At 36.9% G+C, this 24,561-nt stretch overlaps 1 protein-coding gene across 5 annotated transcripts in view; it reads right to left on the bottom strand.

Moving 5' to 3' along the window:
- Positions 1–24,561, bottom strand: part of TENM3 (teneurin transmembrane protein 3) — a 1,282,397-nt gene that overhangs the window by 286,453 nt on the left and 971,383 nt on the right. For all 5 annotated transcript variants that reach the window (XM_021548380.2, XM_021549050.2, XM_021548299.2 and 2 more), the window contains one exon: positions 11,456–11,734. In XM_021548380.2, coding sequence (XP_021404055.2) covers positions 11,456–11,734 — 279 coding nt within the window. The remainder of the gene's footprint in view (positions 1–11,455; positions 11,735–24,561) is intronic.

Genomic DNA, 24,561 nt, shown 5'->3' on the forward strand with positions numbered 1-24,561 from the left:
GATCCCCAACCTTTTGCAGCTGCAGAAGGAATCAATGAAAGACAGCTGAAGCACAACACAGCTAATCTAATGAGCCTGGAACAATGGACTTTTACACTCAGCCCACTTGTATATCAAGTCTTCCTGTGAATTTAGTCAACATTCTCCATATTAATTCGATTTTTTTCTGGGAAAGATTTTCAATATCACTTCAGCGATTTAGAAGCACAAGTCCTATTCCAACTTGCGAGGATGTGAGCTCTCAATCTCCAGGGTGACTTTAAAAAAATCTCTCTCTACCTGTAAAATGGAAAAACAATCATTGCTTTCTGCTCTCTAACTACACTGATACAAGGACTAAAAGGAATATTCAGCACTGCCCCTGCGTGAACTCCTCACTTTTGCAAGACTCGAGAGGCTAATATAACCTTATCATGACTTCAGGTCAAAAGATTGAGTCTAATGGACCAATGGAAGGAATTAATTTCAGAGCTCAGGACCTTTAATTGCGAGCAGATGGTGCCTAGTCCTTATAAATTTAAAGTCTGGGGCCTGTTAACAAAAGCATCTAATCTCATCTCAATTGCCATAAGCAACCAGGATCCAGCAATATTGAGTTTACAAAACAATATAACAATCTCCTGGAACTCTACTGAAAGCAAACAAGCAGCAAAGACAGTTAATGAATAAGACGTCATATGTTCTCTGCAGCTAAAGTAGTTAAGGGAACGAGCAGCAGAATTCCCCACTGAGTGCAGCTTTCAAGCAATTTTAAATAAATCTCCTTACAGAGCATACACCGATCACGCAATGAAGAACTTAGCAGCTTGAACAATTCTAGTTACATCTACATGGAAGGAGACAGGATACTATCTATTTAACCATGGCCATATTCTTTCAAAGTAATTTTGACACAGGTATCTTGTAAACCTTGAATATTCAAAAGAAATTTGAAGATCATAAAATACCTTGATAAATTCAATATTCATCTTTAACAGCAGGAAGAAAAGACTTTTGAAATCTTCTAAAAGAACTAAATTTTGCCCAAAGTATCTTAGACTTCTCACTTTTGCTATTTTTCTTAAAACTGCACAAGTGACTAATACAGTTCAGTGAAACTCACTGCAAAAAAAAAGAAAGTTTTGTAGAGAAAAAACCAACCTAAATTCTTTAGACAGCCTGCCACAGGTGCAGACTGAGACTCCATAGCATTAGTCATCAGCACTTATCCAAAGCAATTTATTCGTAACTTTAAAGTCGTTTATAGAAATATTACATTAATAAAACCCCTGTGACTGGGGGTGGGGGGGAGGGAGGAAAATCAATCTCTCCAGCATACAGTAATTCAGTGGCAGATGTGAAATACCAGAATAACTTTCCTTGCCCATGCTCATGACTGCACATGTATTCACTCTGAAAATGCTTCAAAGTTTCAAGATCATTTGAAGAAGAAACAACTGGTCCTCAGCCCTGTATGTTTACTCTAAGAATACTATGTGTATGACAAAAATCTGTGTAAGAAAAGGTGCTGTAAGGATGACTATGTCTGCATATATATGGCTATGTACACACATTTAGGAATCTGCTCCACCACAAGGACAAAAAGCAACCATTAAACAGTCAGGTAGAAAAACAGCCTGTGGTCTGTGCCTACTCTGTCATGGCCTGAAAATCCAGAACCTGGGTTTCCCAGATCAGTAGCTTCTTTATCTATTGTGAATACTGCACTAGAGATGGAATTGCTCACATTTTGTCTCAGATGTACCTAGTCAGCAGCCACAGTACCCCAGGGAGGGTACCCCAGCAGCAAGATGGATCTGGCATAGCAGCTGCACAGCATCATCAAACTCTGAGAAAACTAGCATCTATTATGGATGTTATTGCAGCAGTTATGAGATATACATACATACTAAACATTTGCATATTTGTAATTTAATCCATAATTAATTTACATTGTTCACCCTTCCTAACTGCATGCTGTGTGTTCATAATTGTAAAATAAAATAAAATAAAATAAAATAAATAAATAATAATAAAAAAAAGAACAAAGAACAAGAAACCAAAGTAAGATAGTGGTAAGAACCTTGCAAATTTCCATGTACTATACAAAAACTTGGACTACACCACAGTGGTATCAAAGGCATTTCCACTGAAAGATTTCTAAGATGGAGTGCAAAAAAACTCCAACATTTATTATTCCTGGTTTCAGTGAGCTAAAACCACATTTCTTCTCTGCAACATACAGGTAAAAACAAGATAGCTAAACAACCTGACATAATTTAGGAAGAAAAGAGTAGGAAGAAGGAGGAGAAGAGTGTGGAAAAAATTAAGCCCACAGCTTCTTAACAAGCATTTCTTTCCTGATATTTGAGACTTCATCCTCTTACCTTAAATCAAGAAAAAAAAAAAAAAAAAAAAAAGCTTAAATTTCACCAACAGATCAGACAGCATATTTTCAAGACTCAGAGCAGTTCTTGCTTGAAACTTAATTTTATACTGAATTCTCATATGTATCAAAGAAAAAAACCTTTATCCAAAAAACATCAAAGTCTTTACACAGTTTTAATAGGAGTTAAAGATCTGTCTATTACAAAAGCCTTTGCAGCTTTTTGTAAAAAAAAAAAAAAACCTGGACAAATTTTCTTCAGCTGTTATTTGACCAGCATGCAGATGTTGTTACCTATAATTATTATTGATACTCTTACAATTGCACAGCTTATATTTACTTTAAAGTTGAAATAATTATTAGATTATTTCTCAATATGACATAATTATACAAGGATATGCAATTAAAATCTTATTTCAGATCAAAATTAGATTAAGCCTAAAAAACACCTTTAAAACATCTGAATATGAATAAGCCTACCTTTTATATAGGATCACAACTATTTAGACTTTATCTCTGCCATTCCTTTGGTTTTAGCTGATGAATATACAAATATCTCTGTGTGTATACATACTACCACCCTGGTATCAACATACCTATACAGGAAATTAGGAAAGAAGTAGCTGAGAAACTTGCTTTCTAATGATAACCAAATAACCTCAGAGCTTTGATAGATTTTTTTTTTCTCCTTTTTATTTCAGTAATAATTATGTCGATAAGCCTGATTCAGCAAATTTGTTGCTCTCTAATTCATTAAGTAAAACAATTTACTGCTACCACTGTGACTTTTCAAGGACATCAAAACCACATTCCAGATCAAAACAGCAGATTATCAGTTTACAGATGTGCAAAGCATACATTACTCTTATGGCAACCTCACATATAAAGCCTCACACATCCAGAAAAACACATATGGTTTAGAGGAAATGAAGAGCAATATTTTTATATCAAAATTAAAATTAGAAGAAAAAAGTCTATGAAAAGTTAACCATTTCCAGTTAGAAGAGAAAACCAATATATCAATATTAATATTATATTAAATTGAAGAGCAACGCTTTTCTAGCCTTAATTTTATCAACATGCTTCCTGCTGACTAATTTTTGGGTTGAATAAGACACTTGACTTACAAAAAACAAAAACAGAAAGGAAGTGAAGAATTTCTATTGTGCTACACCCACTTTGTCGGGGACTGACAGCGACTACAACAGCATTTAAAAATTGTTTTGGAAAATACATTAGATTATTAAATATCCACTTAATCTCCAGCAATCTATTTCTCTGAGTTACTTTAGGAATGCTATTGTCTGAGTTAACTTCTGCTTTTTGCTATTTGCACTACTTGCTTCTGGTCCTTTTTGCCATTCGTGGCCTTTGTAACAGCTGCAGTATCTAGACAGGACAAACTGGGTGCACCAGGCTGAGCTCTCTCCCAGTCTCTTCTAGTATCTTGTATTTAGAACCTCTGGTTATGTTTGTTAACATTGCTTTAACCCTCCAATTGGCTGGCATTTGCCTCAGAATGTAGCCCCAAACCAGTTATGGAGACACCACTTCTGTCTTAGCACTGCACTGAGTGCAGCAGCCAGATTCTTTCAGTAGCACTATATATGTGTACAAAGGCACATGATAAATTTGTGGAAGAAACCCTCCCATACCACAGCAAACACCACTACCCAATGACCACTGAGACCCCAAGGTAATGGCTACCCAGGAAGAAACAGAAATGTTTCCTGAACATGCAGGATGGGGATGGGGAAGCCAAAGCTCAATGAGTTTGAGAAGCCCTTGCACTGCAGAGGAAGTGGGAGCTGTAAAGCACCACTTCTGCAAGCTGGGCATACACAAGTCCAGGGGCCCAGACCTGCAGTTTCACGGGTGCTGGCAGAGGTGACCAATGTCATTGGAAGCCACTGTCTGATTCCTTGAAATGTAATGGTAATGGAGGAAAGCCCCTGATGACTCTGTAGAAGATAAAGGTCATGTTATCTTCAAGATGGGCAAGGAATATATGAGAAAGCAGAAGCAGTCATCCTCACCCTGGTCTCCTAGGGAAGATGATAGAACAAATACTGCTGGAGTTATTCTTCAAATGCTGAGATAGCCCTCCAGGAAAAGAAAGTGAATGATAACAACTAACTTGTATTTGCCGAAGGCAAATCATACCCAAACAACCTGAGTGCTTTCTACGAACAGCTAATTGTCTCAGCAGATAAAGGGAAAGCAGCAGATACTGTTTTCCTTGACTTAAGCAAGGTTTTCAGACTGATCTCCCATAGTATCCTGGTAGCCAAGCTGCACGGAGATGGACTGAATGAGTGAGCTGCAAAGAACATCTTGTGGAAAACTGGTTGTATGAAGAGGCTGAAAGAGTAGTGTTTTGTAGTGCAAAGAGCAACTCTTGGTCAACATTAATGGCATTCATCAGGAGCTAATACTGGGATGATGTTTTTGTATACTACATTTAACATCTTGAGAATGAGTAAGATGGAATGTGCCCTTAGCAAGTTTGTGGATGACACCAAGCTGGAAAGATTGATCAGCACACTGCAGGGCAGGATTGCCTTTTGAAGGGATCTCAACAGGCTGTAAGGAGCAGCTCTTGAAAAAACCTCATGAATTCCAAAGGCAGAGTATCCACAGTAACAGTACTAGCTGGGAGCCCACTGGAAAGCAGCTTTGTAGTGAAGGAGCTGGGCAGTCAATGTGGACAAGTTCAGCAGTGTGCCCTTTCAACAATAAGCCTAACCACATACTGGGCTGCATTCAGGAGAATGGAGCCAGCATACCCTGGGAAGTGATTAGTCCCTTTTATTCAGCATCTGAAGGCCACATCTAGATGACAATATTCTGTCTGGGGCTTGCCAGTACAACACTGATAAACTGGAATGAATTCAGTGAAGAATGCCCATGGTGACTGGAGTGCTGAAGCATACAAATTGAGAAGCTCAGTGAGCCTGACAGGCAAAAGGTAGAAATCTAACTTTGGTCTTCCATTACCCAATGCAATGGTCACAACAGCAGCAAGGGAAACTCCAATTAGACATAATGGGGAAAAAAAATCACAACAAAAATGGTTAAGCACCAGAACAGTTGCCCTGAGATGATGCAGAATGTCTCTTCTTGCTTGTTATAAAGCATAAACTTTTAAGAGTTTTTTCCCTAGGGTGCTTGCCAGCTAACTGATTAGAAAGGTTTCTCCTCCTTTCTCTTTGCCACTTCTGAAGTGGTACTGTTTGTTTTTACCTTCCAGAACCATATCCATCATCAATGATTTCTCATGCATGAATCATAAACAGCCCAGAACATGTAGGACATATGTACACCATACACGCAGAACAAAATTTATTTATCTAAGCAACCTCTAATCCTTTCTTTAGGAGTATAAATATTAGCTCTTTGATCAGTAACTCAGGTAGCAAATGCTGAAAAACAAAAACAACCAGAAGAAAACCTATCAGCAATATAGTCTTCTTTCATTGCTATGTAATAAATCAACTCCCTCTCTTTCTTTTTCTTAGTATTCATGTTTCTATACAACACTACTTTTTTTCTGATTTTGTCTCAATGTTATTTGTATGTATAGACCTCCCCAAGGTCCTCCTGAAACATCTTCATAAGCTCACCCTCTGAAATTTGACTTTCCTTCTTTTTTCTGCATGGTGTTTTATCCCTTAAAATTCAAATTTTTTTGAGAAATCCTGAGATATGAGAGTTGGTCTTTAAACAGCTCTTTCACCACTCCTTAACACTAGAAAGATTTTTAAGCTTAAGAGCCAAGAACGAATTTTCTGAAATTTTCTGCTTTGTTTTTCTTTGCAGATCCTGATTCTAATTTTATTGGTGTCAGCTGTTGCTAAACCTACAATTCCTGCACATCAGAAAATTTATACAAGTGTTGCCAAAGAGCCTCATCCCCTGGCCTGACAGTCTACACCAGACTCCACCATAATTAAGATGATCCTTTGGAATCTCATGCCTTTTCTTAACAGCAAGTTCCGTGACACTCAGATCTGTGAAACCCAGATCACACAAAATTAATGTAAAAAGGTCAGCTGTTGCTTCTTTGGCTACCACTAGCCAAAGGAATTATGAAACTGAATTTCACTTGCACTAACAATTAGATTATTAACTGAAATATATCCACATTTCTATTACTATCATAATAGAATCTGAAAACTTGCATAACTATAGAAAAATTATAATATTTCAGAAAGCCAGATAATTACTTTTGTTTATGGATTTGTTACATATCTCCATAACCAAAGAAAAATCTGTATGCCTGTTAAATATTAAATATTATTTCAGAGCTGATTTCTGTCAAAAATAAAACAGATTGATTCCCTGGTCATGAAATTTTTTGGCAGCAAAGCAAGATTTAAGGCATATTGGCATGTTTAATGAGGAGCAGACAATTGCTCGATGGAGATCTGTGGGAAAGAGTGAAGAAATTGTAACTGGTGGTATGGCAGTAAGGCGAGGATTAATTCACCAGCTATGTGGCTGGTTTTGATCAGTAGGCTCAGCATTTGGCTAGCAGGTGCAGCTACTATTCAATAGGGTTCATTTAAATCAAGTTTTGTGCCTTAGCATAAAGAAAGATGTTAAATGGGTGAAAGCATGTGACACTATTTCCTGAATTATGTGCATTATTTAATAATGCAGAGTTCATTTATGTATTATAGATTAACTGGGTTAGAGACAACAGATTAAAATGCCTTGACAAGTATGTTACCAATGTATTTCTTGGGTTTCAGAGATCTGAATGCCAGTAAATTCATCATTCTGGAAGGACAAGACAGTATTAGGCTCACAAGAATGCTATCTTCAGAAACTGTCTGAAGTTGCAGAGGAAGCAAGTAGGTGCCCATGCAGTTAATAAAGTGATATTTTCTCCTTATATGAGCCCTCAGCAATAAAAAAATCTACCAGTAATATCTACTTTTCTGTATCCATGAAAAATCGTTCTAAGTTTCAAACCATTTATCTAACCAATTCAGAATGACTGCCTGAGGCCATGAACTTGACTCCCTCTTTCTCTTTATTCTTTTTATTTTGCTATATCCTGATCTCCGGTTTTCTAACAAACACCGATCAGCGCAAAACTTTTCACTAAATAACAACAACAAAAAAATCCCCACATTCTAATGCTATCAGAACTACTTTCTGTGTGCCCAGGTAGTTTCTGTGGCAGTCAGCTATGTGGCATGCGTTTATCTGGAGTGGCCCACCCTTTTTAAGAAGCATCATCACTACTGCTTCCAAAGGAGTAGAAGGTGACATGGACTTGACCAACGACTTCGGTCTTATATGAGTAACTTTCCAGCCAGAATCATTGCCACAGCCTGACTTTCAGGCCAGCAGCACACGAAAAGCACAAAAAAAACCAGTTATATAATTTCACAGGGAGAAATAAATAAATAAATTTTAAAAAATAAAAGGTGCTGCACTTCTGGAATAACTTGCTCAATTAACTTTCATATTTTGTTTATTAACCTTCTGATGTCTCATTAAGTCAGGGATTGCAGTTTAATGGGCTTAAAAAAATAATTTAAATATAGAAGTGGATTCTAAGATTCCTTAAAAATATATTGACCCTTTAAGCAAATGGGCCATTTGAAGCCTAACTACGGTTCTAGCTCATACTCTCCTGGAATATTTATCCAGTTTAAAAGACAAGCTTTAGCAATCTTAGAACAGCTTAACAACATAAAATTACTGGCAAGCTTGTAAGAGACAGCCAGCTTGTATTTCAAAGCAACAGCTCCTAGAACAATTACCAACATAAATTTCTTGATGCAGCATTTATGAAATAACTTGCAATGAGAATGGAGAAGAAAGCCTGAAAAAGCATGTGCGTGCTCAGTGTGCTCCAGTTGATACATCACACTGTACGTGACACTGGGTGCTTGCCCAGATTAGCAGATGCAGACCCTCTTTCAGGCGGGCTGACATGACAAATCTCTCAGAATATGATGCCAAGCGTCATACATGGAACTTGAAGGAAGTCAAAGAAAAAATATTTCTTTTCAGAATTATTTACTGAGCAATATCCTAAAACAACCTTTGATGTGAGATTACATCTATTAACCCTATGTTTGATATGTGTTCTGTTTAAAAAAAAATATCTGCTGGCAGTCACAGAATGTTCTTAGTATATTTAAATTTTTCCAACTTGATCATGTACAATGTTATTTGTTTAAAGAAAACTCTAAACCTTCCAAGATTATTTAAAACTTTAAACAGAAACATACTATTTCAGAAACATACTACTAAGACTTTGACAAATAGAAGGTTAGTATTTTCAACAAACTATTTCTTCTTGCTCATTGTAATTATGCAGCATAATTGCAAGTTTTGCCTTCCTGAGGGATATGCAATCCACAACTATTTCAGAAAAGCAAGTACCTAACAGTTGCATGGAAGGAAAGGAAATTCTATTTTGATGCTGAGCTTCTCTTCCTGACTAATTGGCAAGAAAGAAAACCCCAAGTACATTCAGCAAATTGTTAATCCTGAGATCATAATCCTGTACAATGAGTCAAAGTTCTCATCATCTTGACAAGTTCCATTAACTCAAATAAGGCCTGGTTATGGCAATGGACTATTTAAACAGTGAATAGTTTTACTGGTGAGGGAAGTACAATCTGGTGGTGTTGTGCTTTGCTCATCATCACCAGTTGCTCCATTTTTACCTTAGAGGTAAACATGCTACATAGAAATGCATTTACTTGTAAAACAATTCCATCAAAATGCAGTCAGGAATCTTTCCCACACAGCAGAGGGGGATGCAGTACGGAGGACTTGTAACTCTCACTTTGGTTTCAAAGCCTTATCAGATTTGTCAGATTTCAACAGTATACTGGCACAGCTGTTAACTTGGGGCCATAAATTAACAAAACTTGCACCTGCAGTTTAGTCCTTTGATTAGAGCACCTGCGCCTGCCAGGGCGATACCGTTTCCCTGGCTTTAAATTGTATTTTCTATTCTATTGTGAGTTCCAGTGACGTGTATAAAGTAATTTCTCAGCCAAGTCTTCTATGTTCAGTGGAAACCAAAATCCAGAGAAAAAAATACCAAAGAAGATTAAGCTTTTCACCATTTTAACATCTCCACTGAAACAGCGATCCATGACATGGTCCAGGTTATAGATGTTTCATAACCCTAGGGAACTCTCAAGCCATCAAAATTTCATTAGCTTCACAGCAGTCCCAGTACATTCTTAAATTGGACTGCTGGCCTCCCTATTAATAAATAAATCAATTGTAATCCTTTATAGTGGCTAAACTTTTAGTTGAAGTTGTATCAAACTCCTTCCATAATTTTAATGACTGAAGAATAATGTATTTTTTAACACATCCACAGTCTTCTCACACATGTAAAAACAAAACTAACTAACTTTCAGCTGAATGGAGGATGTTGTGGCACATTGTAATCAGATAATTTTCTTTTTAAAAAATTGTAAGTATAAAATTTATTTAAAAGTATATCAAGCCTATGTTACCTCTGAAGCAGTCACCTCTTCAGTAATGTAAAGATATTATTTCCTATGGAAATAGTGTGTGCATGCATGTACACATAAAAATGTGCTTTCAAGATTATTTAGCAAGGGTTTTACAAAAGGGTCAAAAGAATTTGTTTCACCACAGGCCTTTCAAAATCACAGGACTGTTCAACAACTTATTCTAGATTGCTCTGCAGCTGAAGTATCAAGCTTTATCACACAGAAACTCCACTGCCAAAAGGTGGTATGTAAGCACTTCTGTCTTCCTCTTTCAGAACTTGCCTCAGACTCAAAACAAATTTTCCAAGCATGACACAAGACACCTGTGAACACTGAGAGCTGCTCAGGTACCATGTAGCATTATATCCAACACAAAAGGAGGGTCCCATTTGAGATAGTGGTTTTGCACAGGTATCTTTATGTAGAAACAGCCATCAGTGGAAAAATAAGTGTGAATAACAGCAGATTACAGCTTTTGTTTTGCTTTCTTAAACCAAAGTTAAAATAATAAACAGGAAGGACTAAACTTTATTGCTTGTAGTTTAAAATAAAAGTGCATTCATTTTTTAAGCATTTCCATACATACATACCTACATAGTTGTTTCCCACCATGAGTTACAGTCACTGCCGGAGGATAGCAATAAAATTACTCTAATTTTTGTACAGCCGAGCAGACAGGTTTAAGAAATTAATAAAATGACATGTAGACATGCAGGCAATAGCCATCACTAATTTTCATTGTTACTCATTTTTCTTTATTCCTCTTTTCAATTTTTCACATAGAAAGTAATGAAATTAATAGAAGAATTGTTTTAATTCTAGCAAAGCTGAAAATCTTGTGCAAATAAAAGTTACGATTGGTACAGTTACCATTTAACACCACATTAGATTCTATTCATAACCTCAAGAGGAGGTAAAAAAATTCTGAAAAACTTTAAAAATGAATCAGTCAATTGTATTAACCTATTTTCATTTAAGCTCTAAGACTTAATATACAATGGTCATACCCCACATCCTACAAAGCTGCTAAGATTTTTGTTGCAGATTTTAATTTCACAGTAATCCAGTCCCCCAGGCACATCAAAGGCCACATGTCCCTCTTCACCACAATTCCAACTGCTCTCATCAGCTAAGAAGTTTAAAGCACAATCAAATTTCTTTTTCAATCACATGAGCCCTGTTAATAAGCTATTCTTTGAGTTCACTCATCCATTCTAAGTTTCTGCAACTTCTCCAAGATGTCTTGAAGAACAGTTTACAATGAAACTTTTGAATGTGAGCTAGCCTGGGGAGCTACTTTATCACCACTTAGCTGTTCCCCAGAGGGTAACAGGTGACATGGCCTGAGATAATACAGAACTAATCCTTTTTTGGTGATTAAATTCTTTCAAAATTACAGTTAAAACATCACACCCAAAGGTTGCATTAGTTAGGACTGATAGTGAATATTGACTTTTATGAGGAGAGGAAAAAAACCGAAAAGGTAAATAATTCAAGGCCATTCCTTTAATGATTTTAAATGGTTTGGTGTCAGCCAAAACAGCAAATAAACATTCATTTATATATGGGCATATGCACAAGAACTTACCATTTTCACTGTCGGACTTGTTTTCATGTTCGGTATCAGTCAGAGTGAGGGCTGAGTTGGAACGGCTCGACAGACAGGAGCTGCGCCCTGATTTGACCCCCCTGCCCCAAAGTCTCATGGCATGCTCTGGAGACATCACTCCTTCATTTTCAGTATCAGCATCTGACCCTGCACTGATAGAGTAACCTCTGTGGGGGAGCCCCATTTCCGCACAAAATGCCAGTCCTCGACGAGCTGCTGGTTCACAAACTCCTAACTGCCTTAGGGTAAAATTCTGTCCTGATTAGGGGAAAAAAAGATAACAAAAGATGAGAAATTTTTAATTATTTTATTTTAAAGAATTTTAAAGTAAAAACTCTTCATGTGTATAATTGTCTTAGATATCACATAAGGTGTTTTGTCAAAACTCCACATGTATTACAATCAAGTGGATTTTTTTTGTCTCCAGCTCTCCTCAGCAGTGTTTTGTCAACTGCTTAAATGCATCAAAAGTGATCCTGGCTAGAAAATAAACAAAACAGAGCCTCCTAACTAAGAAAAACCAATTCAGTACATGAAAGGATTTTTAAAAAATTGTAACTTTTCCTTTTTTCAAAGAAAAAGTATTTTTCCAAGCATAAAAGGACTTAAAAAGGTATTTGCCAGAATTTTTACTTGATTGGTTTTGGGCAGGGTGTTTTTTTATGTCCTTGTTAAAGGCCAAAGCAAGAGGCTATTTTCCCCATACAAATGTCACCTAATGTGGTAACGGAAAAGCTAAACAGGAACAAAATTCACCTGGTTTTTATTTGATTTCTCTGCCCTACTTTAGTACACAAAAATACAAATAAACAGAAACACGGCCACTTGTTACCTGCAAGTATTACAGTAAAATTGTTATTTTTCGTGTCACTGTATTTTGAGAAGCATTTTGCACTTTTACTGCTGAAGCAGAGTCTGTGCATTTTAATAGACTTTTAGCCTGTTTTGGGGCAGAGCAGGAGACATAAGTGAATCCCAATGATTGTATTAATAAATTAGGTGCAGTAAACTTGTGACACTTCAATAACTTAGAGTGTCTAATTATGTGACACTCAAAAATGACTGCCTTTTTAATGGCTGTGTCTTCATCCCACTTTTATGTCTGTAGATTTAAGACATTTTATGATATATAGACACTTGGCAAACTCCTTTGCATACCTATATCTATAATACTTTTCCACCCTGGCCCACAATTATTTCACAGGTCTGAGAACAAATTAGGACACACATTCAATTTTGGAATCTGACAGGCATCCTAATTTCTCCATAATTAGTCATTTAATGTAAAAACACGCTAGCAAGATAATTAAAGCTTATAATATGTCAAGAACAGAATTCTATACATGAGAAAGAAATAGAATTGCAAACATACTAATACAGAAGTGCAAATAATTCCTGAAATATTAAAAGTAATACATTGGTCATTGACTTTTTTAAAGTGATCAGGTTATTTTATTCCTGCAGTCACCTGAAGCTGTTGCTGCAAGTTTCTTTGCAGTCAGAATCATAAATGAATTCTGACAATGACTTTCATAAATAGTGAAAATCAATTACTACAATTAGGTACAAATCAAACTACTTATTATGCAGCTGTGAATAGACACTTGAATGAAAATATAGCTGGGGAGGTAAATATAAAGGAGTAAGCATATTTATGACTATGTCTGAACAGTGTCAAGGGTATAAAAAAGGGGATTATCATGCACACTGATAGTACCTTGTAATTTTTTAAAGCTGTCATGCCATGTGAATTTCTGGGTTTTATGAAAGCTGAAACTAATCAGTGAAGGATACAGGCCAAACAAGCCACCCAGTGGTAATAGGGTCAGAGCTGAAAGTAGTAGTGTCTAAAAGGCTTATTATTTTGCATTTGTGTAGATATATGCTAAGGGTGACAGTTTAGAACACTGGTTTATGTATTTGGTACATCACTATATGAATCTACATTTTCAAACACAATACAGATACAAATACAGAAGAAGCCTCTGTGCACATGCATACATATACAGGTGTCTCTATGTACATATGGAATAGATAATGTGTAAACATGGGTGCACATGCAGCACCTTATTTATCCTAAAAAGAGCATTTTGAGAAGTAAAATGGAAATGAAAGAGGCATTTTGTCCAAAGACAAGGTTACCTGAGTCAGTAACAAAACTGCTGCTGACTTCAATGTGACAAGGTGTTAGGGCAGTGGTGCCCAGAGGCTGATGGTGCCAAGATGAAAAGGCAAGGAAGGATGCAGACACACACAGCCACTGCCCCCAGCCACAGCCAGAGCAGCTGCAGCAGCAGGAGAGCATCACACCCTGCAGCTCCCCAGCAGCCTGCTCCACACAGCCCCTGTTCCACCCACTGCACTCAGGCACAGCAATTGGAAAAGACTATTACATACACACTTCTTTTTTCGTCATAAGCACCTAAGTGAAACCATCTGAAGCATTCCAGAACATCTTCAGGAGCTTCACAGGGGACTTGGTCTCAGGCATAACATACCACCTACCATCTAGGCATGGATTTTCAACTTGAAGTTTACAATATCCTATCTCATGTAAAATATTCTTTCTTTTCCCTCTCTTGTGAATGGCAAAAAAACTCACAAAATGACATTGCACAGGCAAAACAGAAAAGGGGAGCAGGTTTGAATACTGCCCTCTCATTCCATTCAATATATTAGAGCTTTTCACTACCCTCTGAAGTTTTACAACATAGCCCAGAAATGTTGTAACAGCTTTAGAATCATCAGGCTATATAATCTTCTGACCTAAAGCCTTCCTAAGAGCTTCACTAAGAGGATTGAAGTCCATGTAAGTTGCCTACACAAATGAAAAAACAAAACAAAACAGACCCCAAACAACCCACAAAACCCAAACATGGAAGTTGACACGGAAAAAAAAAAAGTTTATTCCTGTAGAAATTCAAAAATTCAAATCCCAAGGGAAATCATACATATGTGATTGAAAAATTTTATATCGTATTAAGGTTTCTGAACAATAAAAACAGGAAATTTTCCAGGATCCAGGGGAAGCTGAATACAGCTGGGATGCAGACCTAGTGGGTAGCAGACTAGTTGGGAGCTTTTACCTGATAATGGACAACATTATGAAATCAAATTAAAAGCTGAAAAAGAGGTTGCATGAGCTCAGTGAGAAAAAAAGCATGAAGTGAGGATGTTCTTCTTGTGTTCAGAGTTTCTAATTCATCTTTCCAGAATGACTTCCATGTGAGGGATTTACTCAAGGGTTTCGTACACTTTAACATTTCCAGTTTCTTCCACTGACAGTAAGTGCCTCAATAGTTCATAAAGACTTAAAAACAGCTTGGCCATTGTAATGAACCAATTCCTGAGGAAAAAAAAATGGAGATACAGAATAAACAGGTACCATAATGCTTTGTGGGTTTTTTTCCTTTCCTTTAAAAAATGTATGAAGTGAAAATTATAAAGAAAATTAGATACAACATTTCAAAGAGAACTTGTTCTGGAGATACCTTTGAGGGTTTTGGACTATTTGGGATGATATGTCATGAAGTTAAATTTTAAAAACTGACAATAATGCTGTTTACTACCACTCAATTACTAGATGCTGCATTTCTCCTGGGTATGGCAAGGATTGCTGACACCCTCTGTTTGCATAGACAAGAGCAAAACTAATTAATTAAAAACTCTAAAATAACTTCCCAAAGCTTGTGCAGCATACATGCCTACCTGTTATGTTGCAAGTTTCTGTGTAAGTAATGATCCACGTAGGATTGGTGCACCTCCTTAACTACATCACTTATGCAAAAAAGGATTCCAATGTACTTTCAATACATATAAGTCTATTTATTATTCTTAAAAGATAATGTGCATATATATATTTCTTTGCCAGAATCACAGAGGTTACGTCATGTGCTTTTTTTTTTTTTTTTTGAGTTTAATCAAATACTTCTATAAGAAAGTTTGACATATGCAGAAATGGTAGTTCTTTATAAAGCTGTAACTTAAAAGCTGGAATTAAATGGAAACTTGCTGCACTTGTGCTACATTTGTTTCCCTGTCCTATTTTGGGGAAGTCCTTCAAGGACCTCCATAATAACTTAAGCTTCAATTTGGAAATGTTATCTGTGGAAATGGGTTTTTGAAGAGGGCTATTAAACAAAAGAAAAGGTCCCATGGTTCTTCAGTTGTCAGTGTCTACTTTAAGTTGGATCTATACTAAATATAAACACAGAGATATTATCTTAAAAACCATGAAAAGGTGAAAGAATCAAACAGATGGAATGAACAAAAGTTGCCAAAAGAAAATTTGTCAGCATGTCCAGCCATCAGCACTGTCCTTACCAATTCATTAACCACTGATAAATTGACAAGTCAGGTTTTAGCAACAATAGACCAAAGGAAAAAAAATCAGAAAAGCCTACAAAGCACCTGCCTAGTTAGCATAAAAATACACTCAACTAGCTTTTAAACAGAAGAATTCGATGTGTCTTTGCTGACTTTGGTTTTATCCTGACAGGACGGACACAGTACCAAAAAGGCAGAGGTCCCAGATATATCCAAGTTCATATTTTAATTTCTATTCAGTTTGGCTCTTGATAATGTTTCTCACCATATCTGCCTATCTGCATCATTCATTACTTGTCAGTCCACTTTCTAATCTATTCTTCCTTTGTATTTTGCCTTCTTCTACCTGCCTTGAAACATTTGAGGCATTCAAAAACCAAGCACATTTTCCCTGTAATCACTATGTGATAATGCATGACAAAAAATACTTATAACAAACTTGGTAAAACTGTGAAACATCTAAAGCTGTACAGATGCAAAACAATGATCATGGACCTTAGGAGAACCAAACTTCACCCTCACATTTCCTTGACTTGCTACTTAATCCTAATTTTATTTTTAATTAAAAGTTGGTTTCATTTCTTTAGAAAGCAAAAAAGATAAAAGATTGTTCTCTAGTTTTTGTTTTCTGTCTGCAGACAAATACATCCTCAATAATAGAACATTTATTATATAAGCTTATTGTATAAGCAGCACTGGTATCAAAGGGTTCCTGGAAGGACTATACTGTTTTCTGCTACTCTGATATGGGAAAAGTACTTACTTTTTATTTCATATTTAGACACTATGTAGGGGATACATTTCTCCTATTGAAGCTCTTTATGCAGAACTCACACTTAGAATAAGGTCACTTGTAAGGAAATGTCTTGAGAGGCAGAATGTGGAAATAAATGTATAGTAGGATAGCAAATTTGCTGAAAACAAAGAATAGAGATTTTTTTAATAGCAAAACAGACACCTTAGATGCTCTAGAATACTCTGACAAGGAGTGTAAAACACTGTCTCCAGAAGTCAGAATGTTAGGTGGGTAGAATGCAATTGCACAAAAGAGAATGACTAACAGATGTGATACATCCATTCTGTCACACAAGCTTCACAATATATTTAGTAAAAGGGAGTTTTTGAAGCTGTACATGCAGAATTCTATTCACTAGGATGTGACAAACTGCAGTGAAGATGGACAAGTAATGAGCTTTGCCTATGCTAACATTTTCTTTTTGATTTGGTGTAATATTTTGTTGCTATTACTTCAGCCTGATTTTTGCTTTTGTGCAAATTATCTGTGAAATTTAAACCATCCTAATCCACTGTATCACATTTTTCTCCTGTTCTTAATTCCCGTGTTTTTCTTTTCACTCATCAGAACCATCTTCCTTGTCACCTTTTAATCTCTTTTTCTTGACCTTTCTGCTCTATTCACTTTTCCATCTTAACCTCTTCTTGTCATTATCTGATTTAGAGTGGAGCTGTAAGATTCATATGAAAGACAGTTGCTTCCCTAATATATCCAGTAAACTACATAATAACAAAGAGTATTGAAATACATTAAATCTCATCAAGTGTGCATATAATTTTCAAATGCTCATTATTCTCAATAAATACTAATCACAGTTCTCACATTCCTTATGGACTTTTAAAAGCATTAGGGGACATAAGTCATGGTCTTGGTGACTTCTGAAAAGGTTAGAGCCAGATACTGTGAATTCTCTGAGCTCTACTTATTGTGTTACCCTTGATAGAAGAGCTTTATGCAAGACTCAAACCCCAAGTCAGTTATTGAGAAAAAAAGTAAAAATTCACACATATATTTGGATATTTGTGGGAAATACAGTATTTCAAACTTTATACATGTTTTTATTACTACAGAATCACAAGGAAACGTTAATTGAAAAGATAGCCTAGGAAAGTTTTTATTTTCAGAGGCAGGGAAGAATTTATGTCTATGAAACAATTATTTTCTTGTCACTGGTCTACCAAATGATGGTTCAAACACAGACTCTCCTGTGCAGTATGGAAAATTCATAATTTTATACCCTGTTAGGTTTGAGATGGGAGGAGATCTACAGTCCTAATCCTCAGACTAGAATATAAGAAGCACTTCTTAAACCAGTATAAAGATAAAGGGCTGTTCATCAGGCCCATGTGAAGTTACCACAGAGTAAGATTAAAGCCAGCTGAAGATAATTTCATAACTGCACAATTCAAAGCTGCGAAACAAACATGTTCCACTAAATGAATTAATAATTTAAACATTATGGTTCCAAATTTGAGGATTTTGTATTAAAATCAGATTTTACGACTATGATTATACAATATACAAACTAAATTAAGAGAATCCGGCACAGCTGTTCCAATCATGGACTGCAAGAGGTGAATAAAAAAGGATTTGTGGATTTAGAAAAGAAATACAACTCCAAGAGCAGCAAAAAACACAACATCTTGATCACAAGCAGAATGACAGTATAGACAGTTTAGGACTCTATCTTAATCTTTGGATCCTGGGACCAAAACATCAACATTTGATCATCCATTTATTACAAAATAAGAATTACAAAAAGCCTAAATTTGACAGATGTGAAGAAAATATGACCCAAGGGTAAGCAATGTAGAGATGATGGATATCCAGTCTGCAAGGAGCCTACAAAGACAGATCTGACAGGTATGAACTGCCACATTAGGGCCAGTGCAGTGCTAATGACATGACATAGGGCTTGAAATGGGAAAGGAGGGTGGGGAAGAGGGAGGCAGCATGAAGACATGCACACGAACTGGAGCTCAGGTTTACTGCTATTCCTGCATACAGGGGTGTGAAAAAACTCTACTATTATTTATGCCTTTCCATGAGGGAAAAGCAGATTTTCTGCCACAAGTGATCAGATGGACCGGACCCAGAGGGATATGTCTCTCAGCATGGTAGAAAACTCAATTAGTTCTACAGGCTATGAACTGACACAAACTAAAAAGTAAAAACCCAATGTGCCTATTTGAAGCCACCCATACACTTCACTTTGTGGAATTTCATACAGAAGCATTCCTCAGGTATGGGAATTGATTCTTCAATGCATGGACAGAATGAAGTGCTCAGACCACTGCTGCAACTAAACGGAAGAAAAACACAGAATACTGACCCAAAAATTTCTGCAGAAATGCAAACTTTTTACTCCCTCTATCACTCACACTTTCCCAGTACAATCCCCCAAAAGGCTTTCCACTCTGTGAACCCCCATAATAAATGTAGTGTACCAATGTTTTAATTTACTTGTTCTAGCAATATGTCCATTGCGCTGAAGACATGAAAAGATTTACCACTCAGAAATATTTATGGCACTAAAAAAAAAAAGGCAGAAAAACAAAGCTTGAAGCAAATGTGGTCCCTTGGCTCTGCCATTTCCTCTTTTGGCTTTAATAAGCTCAGTAACACCAAGTACTGGCTCTCAAGCCTGTAAGTTGACGCTTTACAAACTAATTTCAGAAAGCACCATGGAACTTTCTGAGAAATGACCCCCATTTTACGTCTCTGCTTCACTTTATGCATTTATTTGCCAGTGATGGAATAAGCAATCACTCACAGCTTGGCCTCCAGCCCTGACTCTCAGCCCTAAGCACTAAATCAACAGACAGGAGAGACAGGACTCTTCAGCTTTGCTCATTCCTCCCCTCATCCCATCTCTAACTGCACACTGCTCCAGCTTTATCCTCTCTGTAGATGTTAACAAACTGAAGTCATCTTTTATAGCCATGCATGGGATCCATTCATCTCCCCAGTCCACCATTTAGTTTTTATTATGAACAGAAGCAGCACATACATCTCAGTATATGAGCTATGGAAAGATATAAAAGCAGTTACAGACCCTGTACATTATCTTCCTTACCATGAGGCTGAAAATCCTAGTGAAAGCTTCTTGGTCACCTTATAAATCCTTAATCATTATGATCAAGAACTTAATTCTCCTATTTTGCAACTGGACTAGTTGAAGAAAAGGTTTCTACTCTATGGATTTGTAGTGTCTGCGTAGAACTGCCTGAACAAGCAGTGTGGTGCCAATAACCAAGGCTGATTTCTCCCTGGAGAGTCACAATTACCCTTTGTCTCTAGATCTGTAGCTCATCCACAGGCCGTGACCCACAAGGGGCCAATTTCACCTAGATGAATACCTTAGAGCATGTGTGCATATCACTGAGTGTGAACTAAATATACTCCTAATCAAATAAAAGTGAAATGTTTTTCTTCATACCACTTTGCAGCTAATAGAATAACTTTAAAAGTCAACATATCCTTATCACCTGGAACCCAAAAACCAATTAACTTCTTGTTGCTTTAAGAAGTTACTAGTATAACAATGAGAGATTATAATACTACTTAGCTCTTACAGTGCTTTTCATCTTCAAAGCATTTTGCAAACATAAACTAATTAATCTTCCCAAAATGCCTGTGAGGTAGGTAGGTGTTATTATTCCTGTATTACACAAGTTAAAAAAAGAAAAAATGCCTCTGGCAGAAGGTTATGTGCTTATTAGCTCAAGGCCACAAAATTATCCAGAACATACTGGCACCGTATGCTGCTTACAGAAGTTACCCACTGAAATCAGGCAGACACTGCAGGTGGCCATGTTTCAGCGTAACAAAAAAGGATCTGTCATGATGACAATCAGGACACATCTTGCACTGCAGCCAGGAAGCATAAAACACTAATTCTCATATCTGCCTTGGATTTTGAGAGACAGCACTTGCCGTGTCACTGAATGGTAATTAATTTGCTCATTGGGAGATCACAAAGTCACTAATATATTATTTCATACTTTCATATAAATACTTTGCAAAGGAAGCTGATTCAGTTCTATTGAGAAGCACTTACCTAGCCAATAGGCAAAATGAGCTCATCAAGAAAGCCCAGGTAGTGGAAAGTCAAAACGTTCTTAGGTATCTATCCTTTCACTGCTTCAGACAGGTAAAAGTACTCAATCCTTAGGTTTAAAAACATGACCATTTAAATCCCTTCATCCTACAGCTGACATTTATAGTGACTAAAAAGATTAAACATTGTGCTATCCAAATAATTCATTTTGGGCAGCTAGTATTTAAAACAATAGACTTTAAGTTGTATTACATTGGAACAGAAGTTGTAATTAAGGCACTGGTTTCTAAGGTCTTAAAAATGTATCCTTGACAGTGTTTAATAACTTATGTAATAAAATAAAATTCTCAAACCATATATATCACTGTTTCAGGTCCCTCTTTCACTGAATGGTGATATTTTTCTAGCACCTAAATCTAATTTTCATGGGATTAGCAACTGAACAATAGCTGTGATATACCCACACACTGTAACATACTGCACATGGCTCTACTTTTTAGCACCCAGGAATGAGCTGTCCAGCATACTGTGAAGGAAAGGAATTATTTTTCTTTACTTATTTGGTACATTTGCCCTCTCTTCTAGGTACTTAGAGCATTTAATCTAATTTAGGCACTTAATTATTCCAGAATAGTAAAGGTATAAAACTATGCATAGGAATGGTTTCTCCAGCAAAACTAAAAGGGATAGAATGCAATTAAATTGATCTTGAGACTTGGCTGACAGTGAACTGTTCTGATTGATAAACACAGTGAAGTCACTCTAACTGCCATCCAGGAAGACCAAATAACTTTACCTGCCGTCTAAATCATATTTGACTCAAACATCCAAAAAGTAAAAATTTAACAAAACCAGCACTACTTTCTTGGGCCTTCTAATAGAAAAAGGTGTCCTACAACTCAGTTTTCCAGTTTACACAGCTCACAAATAGAGCTGTGATGATTTTGTAAGAAAAGACGAATGTGCACAACCCTGTACTGAATTCTGCCACCTGTGCTCGTGGGTCAGCTTCTGTTCCTGTGCAAAACCTCACTGACATGATACATGGATCTCTCTGTAGGATCACTACACTGTTCTGCAATTATAAAAGCCTTTGAAATGGAACAATGACTACTTGAGAGGTATTTAATAGCCCCCTTTTCCCTTTAACATGTATCCAATGGTAACTAAAACACAGTTTTTGCATGCCTGCATTTTTTCTTACTAAATTAATACAAAGTTTTTCAGTTATTGTGAGTCCAGGCTTGATTCATGATCTTTTTTTCAATTCTATTAATATTATTAAGATACGACTTCAATATTTTTTTTTGCAAATGCAATTTAAAAAATAATGCTTACTTTCTATATTTCTACCGTCCTTCCGACCCACACTGTAGTCATGCCACACTTTCAGATATTTTTGCATAGCAGTCTCCTATGCACTTAATATCACTTCATATGGGAAGTATGCTTCAAACAGATACAAAATTTCTAAACACAGAACTTTTCTCTGTACGACAGAGAAATTGAACTTCATACTGTCAGCTTTAGCCTTGAATTGAGCAAGATACTTGGGCATAATGCAACACACAATCATAGAATCAGTTATAGAATGGTTTGGCTTGGAAGGGACCTTAAAAATGATCTAGCTTCACTCTCTCACCAATGTCCTGCTCTAACTACAAGCATTTAGGTTGCTGAATTAAATTAGAGAAGTACGCTTAAATCAAGTAGAGAAGAAAGTTTAAATCAGGCTGCTTTATATAGCTGGATACTTCAAAGTATATGAAAACAGATGTCATCTTGTTCCTTAAGACATAAACAGCAGACTATCACATGTGATGACACCTTGAAAGTAAAGCCTTTCATAGAGCTTCAGCTATTGTCAAGCATGAGATTAGGTATCTTCTCAAAGCAATACAAATTTGAGGGTCTTTCTTGAAACTACTTTTAAGAAAAAAAGGCTCATGGCATTCACTTACATGGCTCTTCTGTTAGGTTTATAAAGAAAGAGAAAATAAATAACTGATTTAAAAGTTCTAAAAATAGTAGGTTAAATAATCCTCATCTAAAAATTTTAAAACAAAACCAGTTTTGCAACAGGTGAAGGGGATGAAGAAAAAGAGAAGACTGCACTAGGTCTTATCTCTCATGGATGTTAACTGAAAGCAGATTGTCTAGATGTAGTTAACCGAAAGTAGGTTGCCTAGATGTAGTTATGTAGTAGAAACATATATATATTTTTGGGCTTATATTTCTATTTATGTAATTAATGTAAAACAACAGAAATTCAACTCATGAGGAAAAATATCATTAGACTGGAACAAACAACTGGAGAATCTCCTCTCCACAAGAAAAGATCTCATGGAATAAAGCTACCACTAAATAAAGCACACCCATCTCCAACAGCAGTATCCCTTTCTGAATTCCTACCACTGGATTTTGGGAAAGAGGAAGCACAAAACATGTACTGAAAGAACTCAAGAAGGAGACAGGAAAGTTCCGATTTACTAGCAGAAAGATTTTCAGGAATTAACCCTAAAATATCAGGCATAAAAAACATATTGACATTTTAAATGTGAGTGCCCTGGCAGCCAGGAGGGCCAACCCTGTCCTTCATCAGGCACAGCATGGCCAGCTGGGCAGGGGAGGAGATTGTCACTGTCCCGCGCTGCCCTGCACTGGGACAGCCTCACCTCCAGGGCTGGGGGCAGTTCTGGGTGCCACAATGCAGGAAAGGTGTTGAACTGTTGGAGAGCATCCAGAGGAGGGCAAGAGGATGTTGGAGGGCTTGAGGGGAAGCCATAGGAGGAGCAGCTGAGGTCACTTGGTCTGCTCAGCCTGGAGAAGGGGAGGCTGAGGGGAGACCTCAGTGAACTCTATCATTTCCTCGTGAGGGGAAGAGGAGGGGCAGGCGCTGATCTCTTTTCTGTGGTGATCAGCAACAGGATACAAGGGGATGGCCTGAAGCTGTGTCAGGAGTGGTTTAAGATGGGATTTAGGAAAAGATTTTTCACCCAAAGGGTAGTTGGGCACTGGAACAGGCTCCCAGGGAAGTGGTCACAGCACCAACCTGACAGAGCTCAAGAAGTGCTTGGACAAGACTCTCAAGCACACAGTGTGACTCCTGGGGTATCCTCCACAAGGCCAGGAGTTGAACTCAGATCCTTCTTCCAACTCAGAAGAGGCTATGATTTTAAGGTTTTAATTCCTCCACATTTAAGAGATTTGAGAATCTTGTATAACTGCTTCAGTAACTTTCCAGCTGACACTGGAAATTTTATATTGCTTTACAGAGTCAGGACAGAAAGTGAAACATTGATCATGATTAATTTTTTTAATTCATTCCCAATTAAAGATATTTATTAAAGGTTGCCCTTTTTATTTACAGAATAATTTCCTGTTGAATTAGGAGGTTGTCCATTACACTGTCAACAAAGCCATATATCTCATACTATTTCAAGGCAGAGAGGAAAAAAATAACAGGGAAGCATCTTTTATATATTATTTAAAAACCTTTGAAATGACCTTGATGACCTTTTCCACAAAATACTTCCAATGCCAGAAGCTGTAAATTCTCAGCAAAGATGAATCAATGGAATACAGTACCTGAACCAATCCCTTTATTACCTGACCCTGTCAAACCTGCAGGTAGTCCCCATAGGGGCCAAACTGGTCTGCAGTAGAGGAAGACAACAAGCCATACAAAAAGAATTGAAAGGACAATGAGGGAAATTAAATGGGCACAGAAGACAGTGCTGAGGCCACTGAAGGGTGAAGAGGGTATTATCCAACCAAGACTGCCATTCGAGGCCTATAGACAAGCAATTTATTGCATATTGGGTAATATGTGTTAGCTAAATACTGCGTGCTTTTCTGAAGAAAGTGAAAAGGAATAAAAATGAAGCTCCAGTGCACCAACAT

The sequence above is a fragment of the Lonchura striata genome, chromosome 4 (assembly GCF_046129695.1).
Source record: "Lonchura striata isolate bLonStr1 chromosome 4, bLonStr1.mat, whole genome shotgun sequence".
In the NCBI taxonomy this organism is placed as follows: domain Eukaryota; kingdom Metazoa; phylum Chordata; class Aves; order Passeriformes; family Estrildidae; genus Lonchura; species Lonchura striata.